At 43.7% G+C, this 17,223-nt stretch overlaps 1 protein-coding gene across 1 annotated transcript; it reads left to right on the top strand.

The window, feature by feature from the left end:
* Positions 1 to 7,611: 7,611 nt before the first annotated feature.
* Positions 7,612 to 10,723, top strand: LOC103637725 (uncharacterized). The gene has a single exon (XM_008660485.4). The coding sequence runs from the start codon at positions 10,344 to 10,346 to the stop codon at positions 10,710 to 10,712; it is 369 nt and encodes a 122-aa protein (XP_008658707.1). The 5' UTR covers positions 7,612 to 10,343; the 3' UTR covers positions 10,713 to 10,723.
* The last annotated feature ends 6,500 nt before the right edge of the window (positions 10,724 to 17,223 follow it).

The following is a 17,223-nucleotide window of genomic DNA, read 5'->3' as shown; positions in this document are numbered from 1 at the left end:
TGTGCTTCCGAGTTGGCCTTGAAATATGTTGAGGTCCGATTCATTGCCGCCATCATCTAACGAGGGGGTGGATTATGCATGCTCGCCAGTTTGTCATCATAGTAAGTTGTTGTGAAGTTTGACACCTCCTCTAGAATGTATGCCTCTGCAATGGAAGCCTCGATTTTGCATGTATTTCTACATTTATTTCGAATAGTCTTTAGACATCTCTCGATTGGATAGCACCAACGTCCCTGCACGCCCCCCCCATTCGTGCCTCATAGGGGAGATGAAGAATCAAATGCTGCATTGGATTGAAGAAGCCGGGTGGAAATATCTTCTCAAGCTTACACAGTAACATGGGTGTCAATCTTTTCAAATCTGCAATCACGGCCCAAGATAACTCTTTTGCACAAAGCTCCCGGAAGAAATAGCTCAACTCTGAAAGCGCTAGCCAGACATGCTCAGGGACATAGCCTTGAACCATTGCAGGAAGAATCCGTTCAATCCATATGTGGAAGTCATGACTCTTCATCCCTAAGACTCGCAGAGTAGATAAGTTCACCCCCTACTCAGGTTAGCTGCATACCCATCAGGGAACATCAACATCTTTATCCACTGAAGTACTTACTTCCTCTAGGCCCTGCTTAGGACGAAATCAACCTTAGGCCTTCCCCATGTCTTTCCACCACTAGACGGTTTCATTTCTTGGTTTGGTCTATCACATAACGCTACCAGATCCACTCTTGCCTTTACGTTATCCTTTGACTTATCAGGAATGTCCATAATTGTTTCCCAAAGTGCCTCAGCAACATTCTTTTCAGTGTGCATCACGTCAATGTTGTGTGGAAGGAGCAGGTCATCATAATAGGGGAGCCGAGTCAAGCCTGACTTATGTGTCCACATATGCTGCTCACGATATCCCATAAAACCACCTTCTGTATTGGCCACGAGCCCATCTATCTGTTGATGAATTTTGGCACCAGTCATCATTGCAGGTGGGCGGTCTGTCACTACGACACCTTTCGTAAAGTTCTTCATGTCTAAGCGGAATGGATGGTCAAGAGGGAGAAATTGTCGATGTTTATCGAACGACGTATATTTTCCACCCTTTTTCAACCAAATAAACCTAAGAGCTTCCTTGCAAACTAGGCATGGGAACTTACCGTGAACACACTAGGCGTAGAATAGCCCATACGTCGGTCTTGGGGACCTTCGTCCTCCAAAGGTCCTCAAAAATGTGATTTAACAATATCTGCCAAGTGTGACATGTAAATAGGTACCTTCGGACTCAGGTTAAAAGCACCTACGATGCAAAAAGCATGATCGTGACGAAGGTGGAGTTGCTCCGAAGCTACGTGCAGGGGAGCTTCGACTAAATGGCAGAAAAAGGAACCAATTCAAAAGGGAAAAGGCTATCTAGTCCTCATAGAATTATCTATAAGTTAATAGTAAATGTAAAGGGCATAACTGTAATTTCTCACAGGCTGCGTCCTGTGCCTATAAATAGATGAACAGTACCCCCATACTGGGGACACTTTCGCATTTTACTTCTGCCCTTGCCTTCTGTCGCACTCAAGGTACAAATGTAATTTGATATTGTTTTCATGTATTCATTATTATTCAATAATAAATGTTTATGTTGTTATATCATTATTTATGTTGTTTCCCTATGCTTTATAAGCTTCATCCTTTGTTTATACATGTCATATTTGTGAAGGTATGTCCTTCATATAACCTTCGTCCAAAGATCGTTATATCCTAAGGGAAATAATGCTTCGAAGGACGAAGGGCATTAACATTTAACATTTTATGTTGCCTTGTTCTTAATTCATAGCATTTGAGAACAAGTCCCCAACATTGGCGCCCACCTCCGGTGAACCCTTTTTTGACCATCTTCGGCAAGCACTGACCTTTGTCATGCCGCCAAAGAAAGCTTCAGCGCCAGGGGCTGCTGCACTACAACCACTAGATCCGAACCAGGAGACCCTCTCTCTTCGAGAGGCCCGAAGCCAGAAAAGGAAGGCCACCAGTCCAACACTCCAGGAGGAGGAGTTGGACCAAGAGATCAGAAACATGGAGATAATCCATCAGCAAGTAGAAAGGAAGAAGGAGAAGATGGCCCGACTGGCTGATCTTCAAAGGCAGATCGACGAAGCCACTAAAGAAGTACGCCATCTTGCTCAAAATGAACAAGATCGAAGGCCCTAACACAGGGAGCTTCATCAAGAAGGCTTATTCAACGAGGATGGATGGTATGATGATTTTAATCATGATACCTTTACCTTTGATGATGCTTCTCCCTTGGCAGCAGAACTGCAGGCTATCCCATGGCCTCCATCATACAAGCCACCTCAGCTCCCCATGTATGATGGGCACTCAGATCCGAAGCAGTTTTTGATGAGCTATGAAGCAACTATATCTTTGTATGGAGGCAATGCAGCTGTCATGGCCAAGTCCTTCGTCATGGCAGTTCGGAATGTGGCCCAAACATGGTATTCTTCTCTTCGGCCAGGGACTATTACTTCGTGGCAGAAGCTCAAGGTTATGCTGGTGACAAGTTTCCAAGGCTTTCAGACGAAGCCAGTCACAGCTCAGGCCCTGTTTCAATGCACGCAAGACCATGAGGAGTATCTCCAGACATATGTTCGAAGGTTCTTGCGTCTGAGGGCACAAGCGCCTACAGTGCCCAATGAAATTGTCATTGAGGCCATGATCAAGGGGCTTCGTCCAGGGCCTACTGCCCAGTATTTCGCTAGAAAGCCCCCACAGACTCTGGAGAAGCTGCTTCAAAAGATGGATGAATACATCCGGGTTGACAATGACTTCCATCAAAGAAGGGAGGAAGCTTACAGGTTCTCTGAGATGACCAGGGGCTTCGGAGGAAGAATCCACCCGAGGCATGTCAGGTCAATTCATAACTCCACTCAGAGTGATGACAGAGGAAGTCAGCTGCAGAGGCCACAATGTACTTCAAAATATTCGGGGCAGCAACAAAGCTCTTTCCGCCCGCCAGCTCCAAGAGGCAGAGGCGCTAGGGGATTCGGAGGAAGATATGGGGACCAGCCTAGGAAGATCTACTGCTTATTTTGTGGTGAAGACAAGGGCCATACTACAAGAATGTGCCAAATCACCATCCAAAAGCAGAAGGAGATCACAGAAGCCGAAGCCCGGCAAAGTCAACCGAAGCAGGTCCTGCACACTGCTTCGTGTCGTTCACCCTACATACCAGAATATGTGGGTAATCATCCTGAAGCTTCTGTTGCTTCGGCTAGTCAGCCACAGGCTTCTTGGCCACAGCTTCCACCTCCGCCACCACTACAACCTGCCTATTCACGAGGTCAGCGGCAAGAAGGGAGCCAACACACCCATCAGCAGCGGGATTTCAAGGAGGAGTCCGAAGCTCGCACAGTCAACAGTACTGTGCCGGAGTCAAAACACATCTATTAAGAGATATCCTATCTTCTGAAACACTTTTTCATTCTATGCCAGTTTGTTCTTTAATAAGGGACAAGTAATGCAAATTTAGTTTTAATTCTTTGTAATAGTTTTGCTTCTATCAAAATGAAACATATCTTCGGCACAGATTTACGAAGCTCGAAAATTGCTGAAGCTCAAAAATTTGTACCTAAGGGAGCACAGCATAAGTTTTGTCGAAGCTACAAAAAGTCGTTCCCAAGGGAGCGCAGTGTAAGTTTTCTACTCAAAAGTCGTTCCCAAGGGAATGGAGAGCCAAATACCGCCGAAATATAAGGCGAAGCACGAAAAGTCAACGCGAAAAATACCGCCGAAAAAGAAGGCGAAGAAGTTCAAAAGAAGTTCCTAAGGAGATGCAGAACTTACACCGAAAAATAAGCGGTGAAGCCGAAAAATAAGCGGCAAAGAGATTTTGATCGTTCCTTAGGGGACATAGAGATTGTGTGTTTCAACGTGGGTGTGTGTCTTCGGCATTAGCATCATTCTTTGCATCATATCATCGCATCATCTCGTATAGCATCACATCATACATCATATCACACCAATGACACGATCTTCGGAGAATGTTTTACAAAAATGAAAAGGTGCCAAGGCACAAAATAAGCTGAGGAGTACATCTTCATCAGCTCTGATATGGAAGAAGAGTTCTATTGTTTACGAAGCATTGATGTTTTTACGGAGCTTGGATTATTCTCTACAAAGTATGGATATTCTCACGAAGCATAAAACACTCTTCTTTACGAAGCATGAAAAGAAGGGAAGGTGTTTTTTCGCCGAAGGCTCAAAAACGGTACGTACATAAAAGTTTCATGCATCGCAAAGAACTGAATTACAAACAACTTACATATTAGATTCAAAATTATAAACATCAAATATTACAGACTTAGTTCAGCAAATGTTACATTAATAGCCTAAAAATGTTTTTACAATAACTACTATTTTTCCTTCAGAACCTTCTCTGCAACTTCGTTAAGCAATTTGTTAACAACTTCATCAACAATAGCTTCGGCCATATTGATGATTTCTATTGCTTTCTTTGTTTCTGGGTCGGCTAGTGGGTCTAACGGCTCTGGTGGAGGAGGTAATTCAGCTGCGGTAGAAAATATCAATTAGTTCGAAGTCACGAAAACAAATGACGAAGCTAGAGACCATTAAATGATACATATCCGTCTTTCGCGTTCGACAGCTTCTTCAGCTTTTTTAGCCGCTTCTCGAGCGCCATGAATATCTCTTTCACTTTTCTTCATTATTTCGTAAGCCATTTCTCGGCCGCCATTTTCCTAGATATCAATGAAAAATTTTCCGCCTATGAAACTTGCTACGGCCGAGGGGTCCTTCGTGTCATCCATGGAGAAGGCAGCTTCGGCCTGGGCCAAGGTTTTAACATGATTGCAACCCGCCTTCTCCAAGACGGCTGAAACTCCTCTCGCACCAGAGAATGCGCAGACGTCTCCACGATCACTTAGAATTTCCTCGAAAGCTTCGGCTTCACCGCTGATCCACTCGATAACGCCCTCAGGGTCGCCTCGTATGAAGTTATCCTCGTTTGAATAGGCGCCCACGTTAGTGAAGCTAGTCTTTATCTTTTTCACGCAACTCAAAGATTTTTCAAAACATCTCTCCTTGGATGCGCGAAGCTCTTCAACTGTCTTTTCTAAGTAGTTTTTCCAATATTCGCTGGAATCTCAGTTAGCTTCAGCAACAGCGCATTTTTCTTTGGCCTCCGCTAATTGTTTCCGAAGTTCTTCGATTTCATTATTTTGGGCCTCAGCTTGAGCTTTGGAACTAGCTTCGTCTTATTTTATTTTGTTTACCAATGAAATCAATATCTTGTCTTTCTCAAGACCTTCGTTCCTTAGTTCAATCACCTCCGAACGAAGGTTGTTCAAAGCCATTGTATACCCTTCACCTTCAATGTTTTTCTGTGCTCTAAGGGCATTGCTAAGGATTAAGCCCTGCAAGAGGAGGACAGGTTTAAATATAAGCAAATAAAGCAACTCGTTTTCAAAAAACAAAATTAACTTTTATACCTTTATGCTGTTATAAGTTAAGCTGTCAGCCAGTTCATCCTTTGATAGTATTGAAAGGGCATCTTCCAGCTTCGGAAATCCGAAGCTTCTACCCATCTCCCGGTAGACGGATATCTCTTTACTATCTGGGAGACAGTACAAAAAATCTTCCTCCCCGCTGCCATTAAACACTAATGCCCCCTTCGGATATTTCAATTTTTGGGCATAATGTTGAGCTTCTTGTTCTTCTTCCTGAGAAAGTCTCTTTCCTGAAGCATGGCAGATGATGTAATCAATGCTTTCTTTTAAAGCTTCGGGGGCAGGAGCTGTTATCTTTTCAGTCGAAATTTGCTTTGTGACCTTTTCTTCTGTTGCCATTTCTTCAATTTCGGCAGAATCTTTCTCAGCAGGCTCTAAAGGCCCAGTATCTATTCCAGCCTCAATCGTTGCAGCTTCAACTTCTATCTGCTTACACTACAAGAAACTGGTTAAAGAACGTGGGTGAAAAACCGTCGAACTTAATGTAATAGGCCGTCGAACTTACCATAAGAACGTGGGTTTACCGACGAATATAGCCGACGGCGATTTTTGGACGAACTTAAAGAAGTAAGTTCGACGGCCCCCACGTTCTTAAGGTTAAAAACGTGAGTACCGTCGAACTTAACATTAAGAACGTGGGTACCGTCGAACTTAAGGTTAAGAACGTGGGTTTTTAAGTTCGACGGGGGCCGTCGAATTCTTTCCCATAAGTTCGACGGCACCCACGTTCTTACAGTTAAGTTCGACGGTGCCACGTGGCCGTCGAACTTATAGGTCCTGCGTGGGTCGGCGAGGGCTGCCATTAAGTTCGACGGTACCCACGTTCTTAACCTTAAGAACGTGGGTACCCACGTTCTTAACTCTTTTCTAGAAAAAAATAAAAAATACAGAAATGAAAAATTAGACACACATAATATCACATGCAACACAGAACATCACATACAATACAGATTTCAAACACATGGATATATGTTCATATCACAAATTCACACAAGTCCAAATACATAAGTTCACAAATTCACATAATTAAGTCCAAATACATAAGTTCACATCCATAGTTCACATCCATAGTTCACATTTATAGTTCACAAGTTCAAATACACAAGTTCAAACATTAGCTCCATCGCTCTCGATCAGGACATCGGATTGTTGTTTGTAGCTCCACCACTAGAATTGAGACATCTGTCCACAAAGTTATCGTGAGGGGGAGGAGTCACTTGATGAGTTGTGGAATCCTACAAAATAAACAAAAATTCTCATTAATATACAACTGGCATTAAGAACTAGCTCAATATGACAAAGGCACCAGTCAACAGATTGAAAGCACAACGACACAAGTCTTTGGCCATACTAGCTTGTCTTATCCTGGATTTTGTCAGTGTCAAATTAACTTAAACCTAACCGAGTTTATGGAAAATGGTACCATCGTTTTAGACCCCAAGTAACTGAGTTTGTGGAAAAATCAACTAGCATTGAAATCAACTAGCATTAAATTCAGGAACGTACCGCTGGTGACGAAAGTGGCTGTGTTGGCCATGGGGGCGTCCCCAAGGCCCCATTGGATGTGTAGGATATCCCCATGGTGGTGGCGGCCAATATCCCATGCCTGGTTGTGGAGGAGGAAGAATCTGTCCTCTAGGGGGCATCGACCAATATATGTCCATCTGTGGGTTTCCTTGTCCGGTCTCAGAACCCTATTATCAAATAAAACGATGCATGATTATAATTGTAAATGAAAGTAAATATACTACAAAACTATACCTGTGTTTCATTGGTGTTTGGTGTCTGTCCAGATTGTGACGGACGGGTGAACTGGGGTCCCATTTGAGATCCCATCTGAGCACTATACATCTGCAAATACAATAAGCTTGAGTTTTATTTTAAACTAATGTATATATAGAGTTTATACTAAACAACTGAATTCTGAATCCGATGGAAAACATAAAGTGCATTGGAACGTGTAGGATTAGAGTGGTTGATAGATACAGAAGAAAGACAGAGCTAAAAAGCACTCGCGCCACCATAATCTATGTGCATGCTTTTTTATTTCTACAACCAGACCATTTTAAAAAAAACTTGGATGTAAAAATGTTGTAAACGATGGGATGCTAGCTGATGTCGAAGTTGGTTTACCAACTGAAGTCACAAGCAAGTTACCAACTGAACCATGAGTTAGGCTTTACCAACTGAAGTCACAATTCACTGATGCAGGCAGCAACTAGCAGATGACAGAAATTACGATTACACATAACACAAAAATCAGCTAATCAAGAAAGCAAACAGGAATAGCCTAGATTACACATAGCACAAAAATCAGCTAATCAACAAGTGTGTAGTGGAACATGCTGTCTACAGAAAAGGGGCTGGAAATTCTCTCCTGGTGGTGGTCTATGTGGATGATCTAATAATATGCAGGGCGCGCTGCCATGTATACAGCCTGAACCTATAATATGCCCATCCCAACTCGCAGCTTAAAGTACACTGCAGATCTATCAAGTATCCCAGAAAGCAATGGCAGGAACAAACAAAGGAAAAAGGGTTAATCATGTCTGTGCCATTATAATTTTCCATGTTTTGATATGTGCCACTGAACTTTTTAAGCTTACAAATGTGCCATTAAACTTCCAGTCAAATATGAAATAGACCATTTTATACGGTTTTGTCTGAATCAGACCATCCACCAGTGATGTATTTTCGTATTTCTTTGTACCCTTACTTGAACGAACACTGATTTTGTGATGAACGCATCATGACTTGTATTCTCCTGGCTGCTGGAGCTGCACTTCCTACCAGAGCTGCGCTTGCTCTTGAAGTGCTAAATGAAGAACCCGCTGAAGAAATCGATGGCCCATGAATGAAAAGGCTGAAGAAACAACTCAACAGAGCACCATGCTAGCATCTAAGGAGACAACGCCAAGATATCACAAGGGAGCCACCTGTAGATATTCAATCACAGAACCAGGAACCAGTAGATAAAAAAGAAGCTACTGTAGAAGAAAGATAGGTTGCTGAAAGCTGAAACAGTTGTTACTGAAGCACCAGTGCAACAAAGCACCAGATCAACATAATCTAGGTGTTGCAAATAACACAGTGCGAGAAGACACCGAAAGCTCCTGCGGGTGGCACAGCTCCGACAGGAGGCACAACTCCGGTGGTGGCTACTAGGGTTAAAGGAGGCGCAGGTATGGAGAGACGAATGGGTATACATAAATTGTGTTGCATTTGTCTAATAAAAACAGGCATTCGTCAAAGCAAGGGTAAATACAAAAATATGTTCACTGATGCAAGGTCTGATTTAGACAACCGTATAAAATGGTCTATTTCAGATTTGATTAGAAGTTTAGTGGCATCAAAACTATATACAATAGCCATGATTAAGGTGCATGCATTCTGAGTGTGATTTATGCAAAAAGGCCATGCATGCTACCTTCAAATGCCAGACATATGGAGGACGAATTTGTAAAACTCACCCCAATTTTAGTCTACGAACGAACACTCGTCGTTTTTTACTTTCTACTGTAGATCGAGCGAGAAAGCAGCACGCATAGGCATCTCATTTCAGTTGATGGCGTTGCCATGTCAGTTGAACGATGGCCAAAAAGTCTTGGAAATCAGCTACCCTTTTCTTCAGAAATCAAATTATATTTTTTTCCATACATTAGCTATATACTAACCGTAGCAATATAATATAGGAGTATAAAAACAACTAAGAGAACAGAACAGGTATTCTTTTTAATACTAGAAGTATATGAGAATACAAGGCATAGCACTGCCACTATTTCCATATAGTTAGAAACACGAGCATTCTAAATTCTAATATTCAGACCGCATCCACAATAGACCAACACTTTTTTTCCTTTGAGAACTAACTAACGGAATGCAACAAGTATATGTGTGCCCAGATTTCACCTCACCACTGAACTCCTCTGATCGATTCAGATGGCCACTAAACTCCACATCTCCTATGTTATGGTTGCCCTTTCTGCTTTAGCTTGGATGTTTTGCAACTAAGGCCAGGGCAAGTCTAATCTGAAGTTGTGTCGCTAGGGTGGGTTGTACTTATTAGATGTTGGGTAAGAAACCTGGCCCAGGCTATTATTTGAAAATTGTTTGCAGCAGTAATCATGAGCTTAACACCTGCAATCCTGTATGTGGCTTTACCATTGGAACGTTGAGCAAGCAACTAATGCACTTGAACCATATCATACACAGTTGCTGTCATCATGTCCAGCTATGGATACAGCCATTTTGCCATCAGAAGAAGCAACCTTAACCAACTGTGCCGCAAGCTGAAGAAGAAAAAAAAGGCCCCCTTCTTTCACAATTCCATATGGAAAGTTGGAATGTTGGATGCCAGGACAAGAGAGTGAGGGAGGGAGAGCCTCTGCACAAAGCATCATCATTTCACATTTGCGCTGGAGGTGGGGACACAGCTCGCACTCGCAGCATCCAGCAGGATAGACAACCTCAGCCTTCTGGATCCTCGACGGTCGACTGACCATAGCTCTCATTGCTTGGTCAAGATTCAAAAGGAGACATATTTGTCAAGATGGCGATAATGATTGTAGGATCCCGAGTGAAAACCATCGTAGTGAGAATCCGAATTTCGTAAGATCTGTCCTAGGTTGGAAGGATTGGTGAAGACTAGTGAACAGAATACATGGATCCCCAGTCTCTAGCAAGCAGTCAATTTTTTTTTGGTGTTGTGTGAGAGAGAGAGAGCGTCAGTGTGAACCCTGGAATGATCCAAATCATGGAACAGAAGTGGAAGAAAGGCCATGGATTTGATTTAGTGATTTACGTACGTACCTTGGAGGTTGTGTAGCTATTTACCGACCAATGCAGCTGAATCCCCGGCAGACTGCGAGCCAGGCGGCGAAGAGGATTGTGAGGAGGAGGAGATCCGCAAGGATGACCATCCAGAGCTGCCGCCTCCACGTCCAGCTGGGTCCGGCCCGCCCCCGGTGCGAGCCTCGATCCCTCTTGGGCGTGGTCCGCGCGGCTAGGTCAGCGTCCCTCCGTGCGGCCTCCTCCTCCGCGTGGGCCTCCGCGGCGGCGACCTCGTTCGCCTCGCGCGCGTCGTCGCCCGGCGGGAGTGGCAAGCGCAGCGCTAGGCGCGGCATCTCGTCCCGCATCCGGGCCTGCGGGGCGGCGAGCCGGGACGGGATTTGGCGGGCTGGCGGCGGCGACCGACCTTGGGCGGTGTAGCGTTCGGCGGGGCGGCGCGCTGGGCAGGAACGCGCTGGTGAGAGAGGGGCTCGGGGCGCGCGGCGCTGGGTAGGGATTTAGGTGTCTTGGGTTAAGTTCGACGGTGTCCAGCTGGCCCACGAACTTAACTTAAGAACGTGGGTACCCACGTTCCTAATGAGTTAAATTCGACGGTTTTCGCTGAGCCCACGAACTTAATTTAAGAACGTGGGTACCCACGTTTTTAACTAAACCTATGATCTTAACTCATGTAAGAACGTCGGTACCCACGTTTTTAATTTTACCCACGAACATTTATCAGTTTCTTGTAGTGTTAGTATCAACTTCAGTTTGCGCTTTGACAGCTTCGGCAACCTTCTTTATGGGAGCAGGGCTTTTGGAATCCGTTGTTTCCAAAATATCTAATACATTTACCATCCTTTTTTGTCTAGGGGTTATGGGAGAACTCTTTTCTGCCTTCAGCACTGTTGCTTCTGTTGAAGGACTTAGAATCCCGGGCATCTTTGTTGCTTCTCCGGTTTTGACCTTTTAGCCTTATCTTTATCAACCTCCGTTTCAATTAGCTCAGTCGAAGGTGCCTTCGGCATTGTAGTCGGCTCTTCAATCTTTTGCGTGGGAGGAGCAGGTTCTTTTGGTTCAGCAGCTGAAGAAGTCTCCCCGCCAAACTCAGGTACCACGACCGGTTCAATATAGCGTGGCCGGTGGGTAAGGACCTTCAACTTTTTGCTCTTCGGCGCAGGCTCATCTGGAGTGGCCAAAGCAGCAGTTTTGGCCGAAGCAGCAGTTTTCCTCTTCTTTCCCCGTCCTCGCAGCAGGTAGCGGTAGTCGGGGTAAACAAAACCAATGGCATCAAAAACTTTGTTCAATCTCTTTTTTCCCGGCCTCCGAAGCATGTGGATAATGCATTATCTTCTGCTTTGGAATATGACCCAAGCAGTTCATCACTTGTAGCTTCGATACATTTCAGCCAGTCGTCATTTGGTTCATCAAATTTTTCTCCATATCTGAATGTATATTTTAGTTGGACCAGGTCACCTTCAATAGACTCGGTGACAGTCCCCTTCGGCATTTCCCAGCTTTCTACAAGCGGCCATACTCTGAATGCTGTATGTTCTTGAATCAAGTCTCTTGTACCAATGAAGAAGCATACAGTACCAAAGGCCTTCTGGCATGCTTCAGCGGCTTCATCGATTTCAACCTTCAGCTTTCGAAGGCCGAAGCGGGACCATATGGGACGCATAATAACCTCTTTAACATACTCCCTCGCTACCAAGTCGTTCTTCACATAAAACCATTCCTCCATCCAATTTCCCGGCCACCTCTTCCGAAATGTCGGCACTGGATGACTTGCATTGGGACGGGCGATAAACCCGTAACAACCGAAGTTGTTGTGATATTGTTCCTTCCCTGTGGCCTTCATCTCATACATAAGTTCGTGCATGCTACAGAAGCATTTTGCGCTTGGTTCTATCCCTTGGCTCCTTGCTACCCAGACGAAGACTCCCACCCTCAATATGGCTTCGGGGGTCAATTGACGAAGGAAATTTGGAAGGTTTTCAACACTTCAACTACAAACCTGCTCAGTGGGAACCGAAGCTCAGCTTTAAAGAAGCTTCGGAAAATCACAACCTCATTCTCCTCAGGCGCAGGAGTGTTGTTGTCTTCGCCAGCCCTCACAATAGACATATCTCGAAAGTACCTCCCCCTCATGCTCTCAAGGTGACTTTGCTTGATGGTTGACTTTCCGAAAATTGTATGGCTTGGCCTCCAGGGTCGATCTTCGGAATCTTCGCCTCCACTTTATGCATCATAGTTGTCACTGTCACCAGTATCTTCAGATAAGCCCTCCAATATCTCTTTAGTAATCTTTTCTGTATTTGATTTTTCCATTGATTCTAAAAACCCAGCTATATAAGGATTCACAGCCTTCTTCTGTTCAAAGAGCTTCTCCTCTTCGGTTAGCTTCGTCTCAGCAACAGCCTTCTTGTCTTGAGACATTTTTTCCTTCAGCAATGACGAAAACGTGTCTTTTTAACCGAAGCCCGGGAAGCTTGAGAAACTAGCAAGCGTTAGTGAGCAAGAGCTATAAAATTGAGCAAATAAAGAAAGTGGCACAAACAACGTACCAAATGTGGTCGGTGTGAGGCCTTATTTATACGCTCGGCGCGCTCCAAGCTGGGATGCCCCGTCTGTCATTGACTGTTGCTATTCTAGCAAAGGGAAGGTGTTTTTTCGGACCTTCGGCTTAAGGCCTACGTCCATGTCCCAGTCTGAATTTATTACCTTAAACAAATTAATATTGCGAGGGGCTACTGTTGGGGGCCTTCGTCCTCCGAAGGTCCTCAAAAACGTGATTTAACAATATCTGCCAAGTGTGACATGTAAACAGGTACCTTCGGACTCGAGTTAAAAGCACATATGATGCAAAAAGCATGATCATGACGAAGGTGGAGTTGCTCCGAAGCTACGTGCAGGGGAGCTTCGACTAAATGGCGGAAAAAGGAACCGACTTAAAGGGGAAAAGGCTATCTAGTCCTCATAGAATTATCTATAAGTTAATAGTAAATGTAAAGGGCATAACTGTAATTTCTCACAGGCTACGTCATGTGCCTATAAATAGATGAACAGTACCCCCGTACTGGGGACACTTTCGCATTTTACTTCTGCCCTTGCCTTCTGTCGCGCTCAAGGTACAAATGTAATTTGATATTGTTTTCATGTATTCATTATTATTCAATAATAAATGTTTATGCTGTTATATCATTATTTATGTTGTTTCCCTATGCTTTATAAGCTTCATCCTTTGTTTATACATGTCATATTTATGAAGGTATGTCCTTCATAACCTTCGTCCAAAGATCATTATGTCCTAAGGGAAATAATGCTTCGAAGGACGAAGGGCATTAACATTTAACATTTTATGTTGCCTTGTTCTTAATTCATAGCATTTGAGAACAAGTCTCCAACAGTCGGTAAGTCAAGCATGGAGTACTGGTACCAAACATGCATTTTGAAGTTTGTCTTCGTAGCTCGGTCATACGTCCATACCCCTTCCTCCCAAGCACGTACCAATTCATCGATCAAAGGCTCCATGTACACGCCCATTTTATTCCCCGGGTGTCCGGGAATTATCAACTACACAAATATATTCTGCCTTTGAAAGCACACACCGGGGAGGAGATTGATTGGGATAACAAACACGGGCCAACATGTGTACGGGGCAGCGCTCATTCCATAGATATTGAACCCATCTATGGGCAGCGCAACACGTACATTACTAGCCTCTTCGGCTTTCTCACGGTGAATGGCATCAAAATGTTTCCATGCTTCACCATCGCATGCGTGCACCATCTTGACAAGATTGTATCGTTTTCCATTTTTGGGCCATGTCATCTGTTTCGCGGATTCCTCAGTCATGTATAGACGCTGGATCCTCGGTATGAATGGAAGGTGGCGTAGGATTTTCAAGGGGATGTCGAGCTGCCTCTTCTGTCCATCACCAGAGTCTACCTCCATGAACATAGACGATTTACACTTCGGACAGTACTTTGCCTCCGCGTATTCTTTCCTAAATAGCACGCAGCCCTTCGGACAAACATGTATCTGCTCATACGTCAACTTGAGTGCACGAAGGAGTTTCTGTGCCTCATATATGCTCTTTGGCAGAACGTGATCCTCCAGAAGCAGGCTGCCAATAACCGTCAACAAGCCATCGAATGTGTCTCGACTCATGTTGTACTACGACTTCAACGCAATTACATGCCCAATAGCATCCAGTTGAGAAACCTTTGTCTGGCCGTGAAGGGGCTTCTGTGCTGCGTCAAACATGTCGTAGAACGCCCTTGCTGTTGGCTCTGGCTCGTCCTCCGTACATCCTCCAGTGAACTGTGCCTCGTGATAGTCGTTCAACATATCCGCTACCCCGGCATCAGCATCATAATCCTCGACGTGTTGTCTCACCACCTCCTCTCTCGTACGATGCGTTTCACCATGGAAGATCCACCGAGTATAGTCCGACGTAAATCTATTCTTCCAAATATGTTCCACCATGGCCTTCTTTGATTTTCTTTTCCGGTTGGCACATTTGCTGCACGGGTATGTGACTAGACTAGCTTCTTTAGCAGCTTTGCCATATGCCCGTTCCACGAAATCATCGGTCTTTCTAATCCATTCAGGGGTGACATCGTTCCTTTCTCTACGGCCCGTGTGCATCCACTCACGGTCCTCCATTCTCTAACATATATAACCAAGTATAGTTTAATATAAAAATTTCGGCAGAACCTCCCCTGCACGAGGAGGTTTCCAAAACTTACAAATAAAAGTAACAACACGATGGCTAACATTCACACATATATCAACATCACGATGGCCGAAAATTATATCTTGAAAAACAATAATATGTCTTCTAAATAAAATGATTCTAGAGAATAACAATAATATCTTGAAAAACAAGGTTTCCTCTCTAGGGCATCATATCAATCTACTCTCCCTCCGCTACTAAATCCTTCACTTTTAAATAGTGGCCACAAAATATTTTGTGGCAGGTCCTCTCTATCTTTAATGGACAAAATAAGCTTGTTCTTTGTGCAAATAAAACAAGCGTGCTCATTTATTCTATTAGATCATTTGATGCACTTAGACATATAACGAGAAACATCAATTCTCATTTCCGATAAATTATATCCTAGCAGGGGAACAAGTTAATATATTTTTGTTGTTTCATTTCTCATAAAGGTATATAATATACATATACATCGTGTATACCTATAAAGTAACTAAAAAATCCAAATTGAAAAAAATACCTGTCGGAGCTGGACAATGGTGTAGAGGGCTAGGCGTGGCAGAGTGGTAGGGCGGCGCGGCGGGGCAACGCGGCGGCGCTTCCCTCGGTGGCGGGGTGAGCTCCCTCGGAGCCTGGGCGATGGGGCGGAACTGTGGCGAGGCGACGGGGAGAGAAGGGCGGAGCTCGGCGTCGGGGTGGCGCGGTGGCGGGGAGAGAAACGGCGGCGACAGCGTTGAGAGTGAAAGAAGAAGGAGAGGGCCGAGCGGTCTGTAAATGTAATGTCTTGCCGAGTGCCGCGATCTGGCACTTGGCAAAGATTTTTTTTAATTTAAAAATACGCTTTGCCGAGTACCTTGGATTCGGCACTCGGCAAAGAAGTCTTTCCCGAGTGCCCTCTTACAAGCACTTAGTAAAGCCTTCTTTGCCGAGTGTCCACCGGCTAACACTCAACAAAGATTAATTTATTTTTGAAACTTATCTTTGCCGAGCGCCTCTCCATAGGCATTCGGCAATGTATTCTTTGCTGAGTGTCCTCCTGCCAAGTATATTTTTATTTTTTTTCTTTTCCCAACCAAACTTTTGTAGTATATTTATACACTATGTAGACCTACATGTTCCATTTTTTGCACAATTATAAAAGTGTTTTCTATAACTATTAGATTTAGTTCGTTTAATTGAATTTCTTCGGAAAATTCAAATTTGAATTGCAAGTCACTCGAGACATGGAAAATCGTGCATGAAAAATTGATATTCATGTTATTTAGCACATGTTACGACCGATTTCAGGAGCAGACCGAAATGTTCGAGCACCATGCTCACTAAACATGACTGTGAACTTGCCATCCAGTTGTTTAAAAATTGTATAAAACACAAACAAAGTCAGAAAATCATGAAACTTGTCCACATGTCATGATATCATTTGTAGAGGCTGGACTAAAAATTTGAGAATGTTTCGAGAAAGTTGTGGCATGCAGATACAATAAACTATGTTTTTATAAATTGTTCTTTAAAAAAACAGAGTTCTTAATTAGGCCTTTAACGTCTTTTGAAGCAAAATCGATACAGACTCTTCAGTAAAATCAAATTATTAAACTAACATGTAATAAATAAATAATAAAAATATCGTAGACCTTAATCAGCTATATTTTAACAAATTAAATGAGCGTCACAAGTCACAATAAGGGCTTGTTCGGTTACGTCTGGATCGAAAGGGATGGACGGGATTAAATCCCTCCCTAGACAAAATTGAATAGAAGGGGATTTAATTTCCCTCAATCTCTTTTGATTCAGACGCAACTGAACAAGTCATAACGTGTTTCTAGAATTCCTCATCCCATAGAATTGTACATGTTAGAAAAATGCGCTAGATTAATTTCTTAAGTAACTTCCAAATGAATTAGGGATAGACCTTATTGTGAAAAAAGGTATCATGTTCAATTTCTCATATAACATATTAGATCTAAACCCACGAATAATCTCGACGTGACTTGTACCGGACTTGTTCTAGAGTAACTGACGAAGAGGTCGTGCGGACAATAAAGTCCCTAGAATGTTGCAAATCAGGTCAATAGTCACATCGGCGCTGTCCAAAGTCATGATTTGATCCAACCCATATGGGTGCTTCACTGAAGCAAGATTTCGATACACTACTTTTGCCACCACCGTCGTCATACTGACGTCGGGGATGGAGGCGCTAGAGATCATGCAGCACCGAGGACTCTCTCTCAC

This window comes from Zea mays, chromosome 1 (assembly GCF_902167145.1).
Source record: "Zea mays cultivar B73 chromosome 1, Zm-B73-REFERENCE-NAM-5.0, whole genome shotgun sequence".
Classification (NCBI taxonomy): Eukaryota; Viridiplantae; Streptophyta; class Magnoliopsida; order Poales; family Poaceae; genus Zea; species Zea mays.
Note: the sequence above shows the minus strand (reverse complement) of the source record. Positions and strands in the feature narration are given on the sequence as shown.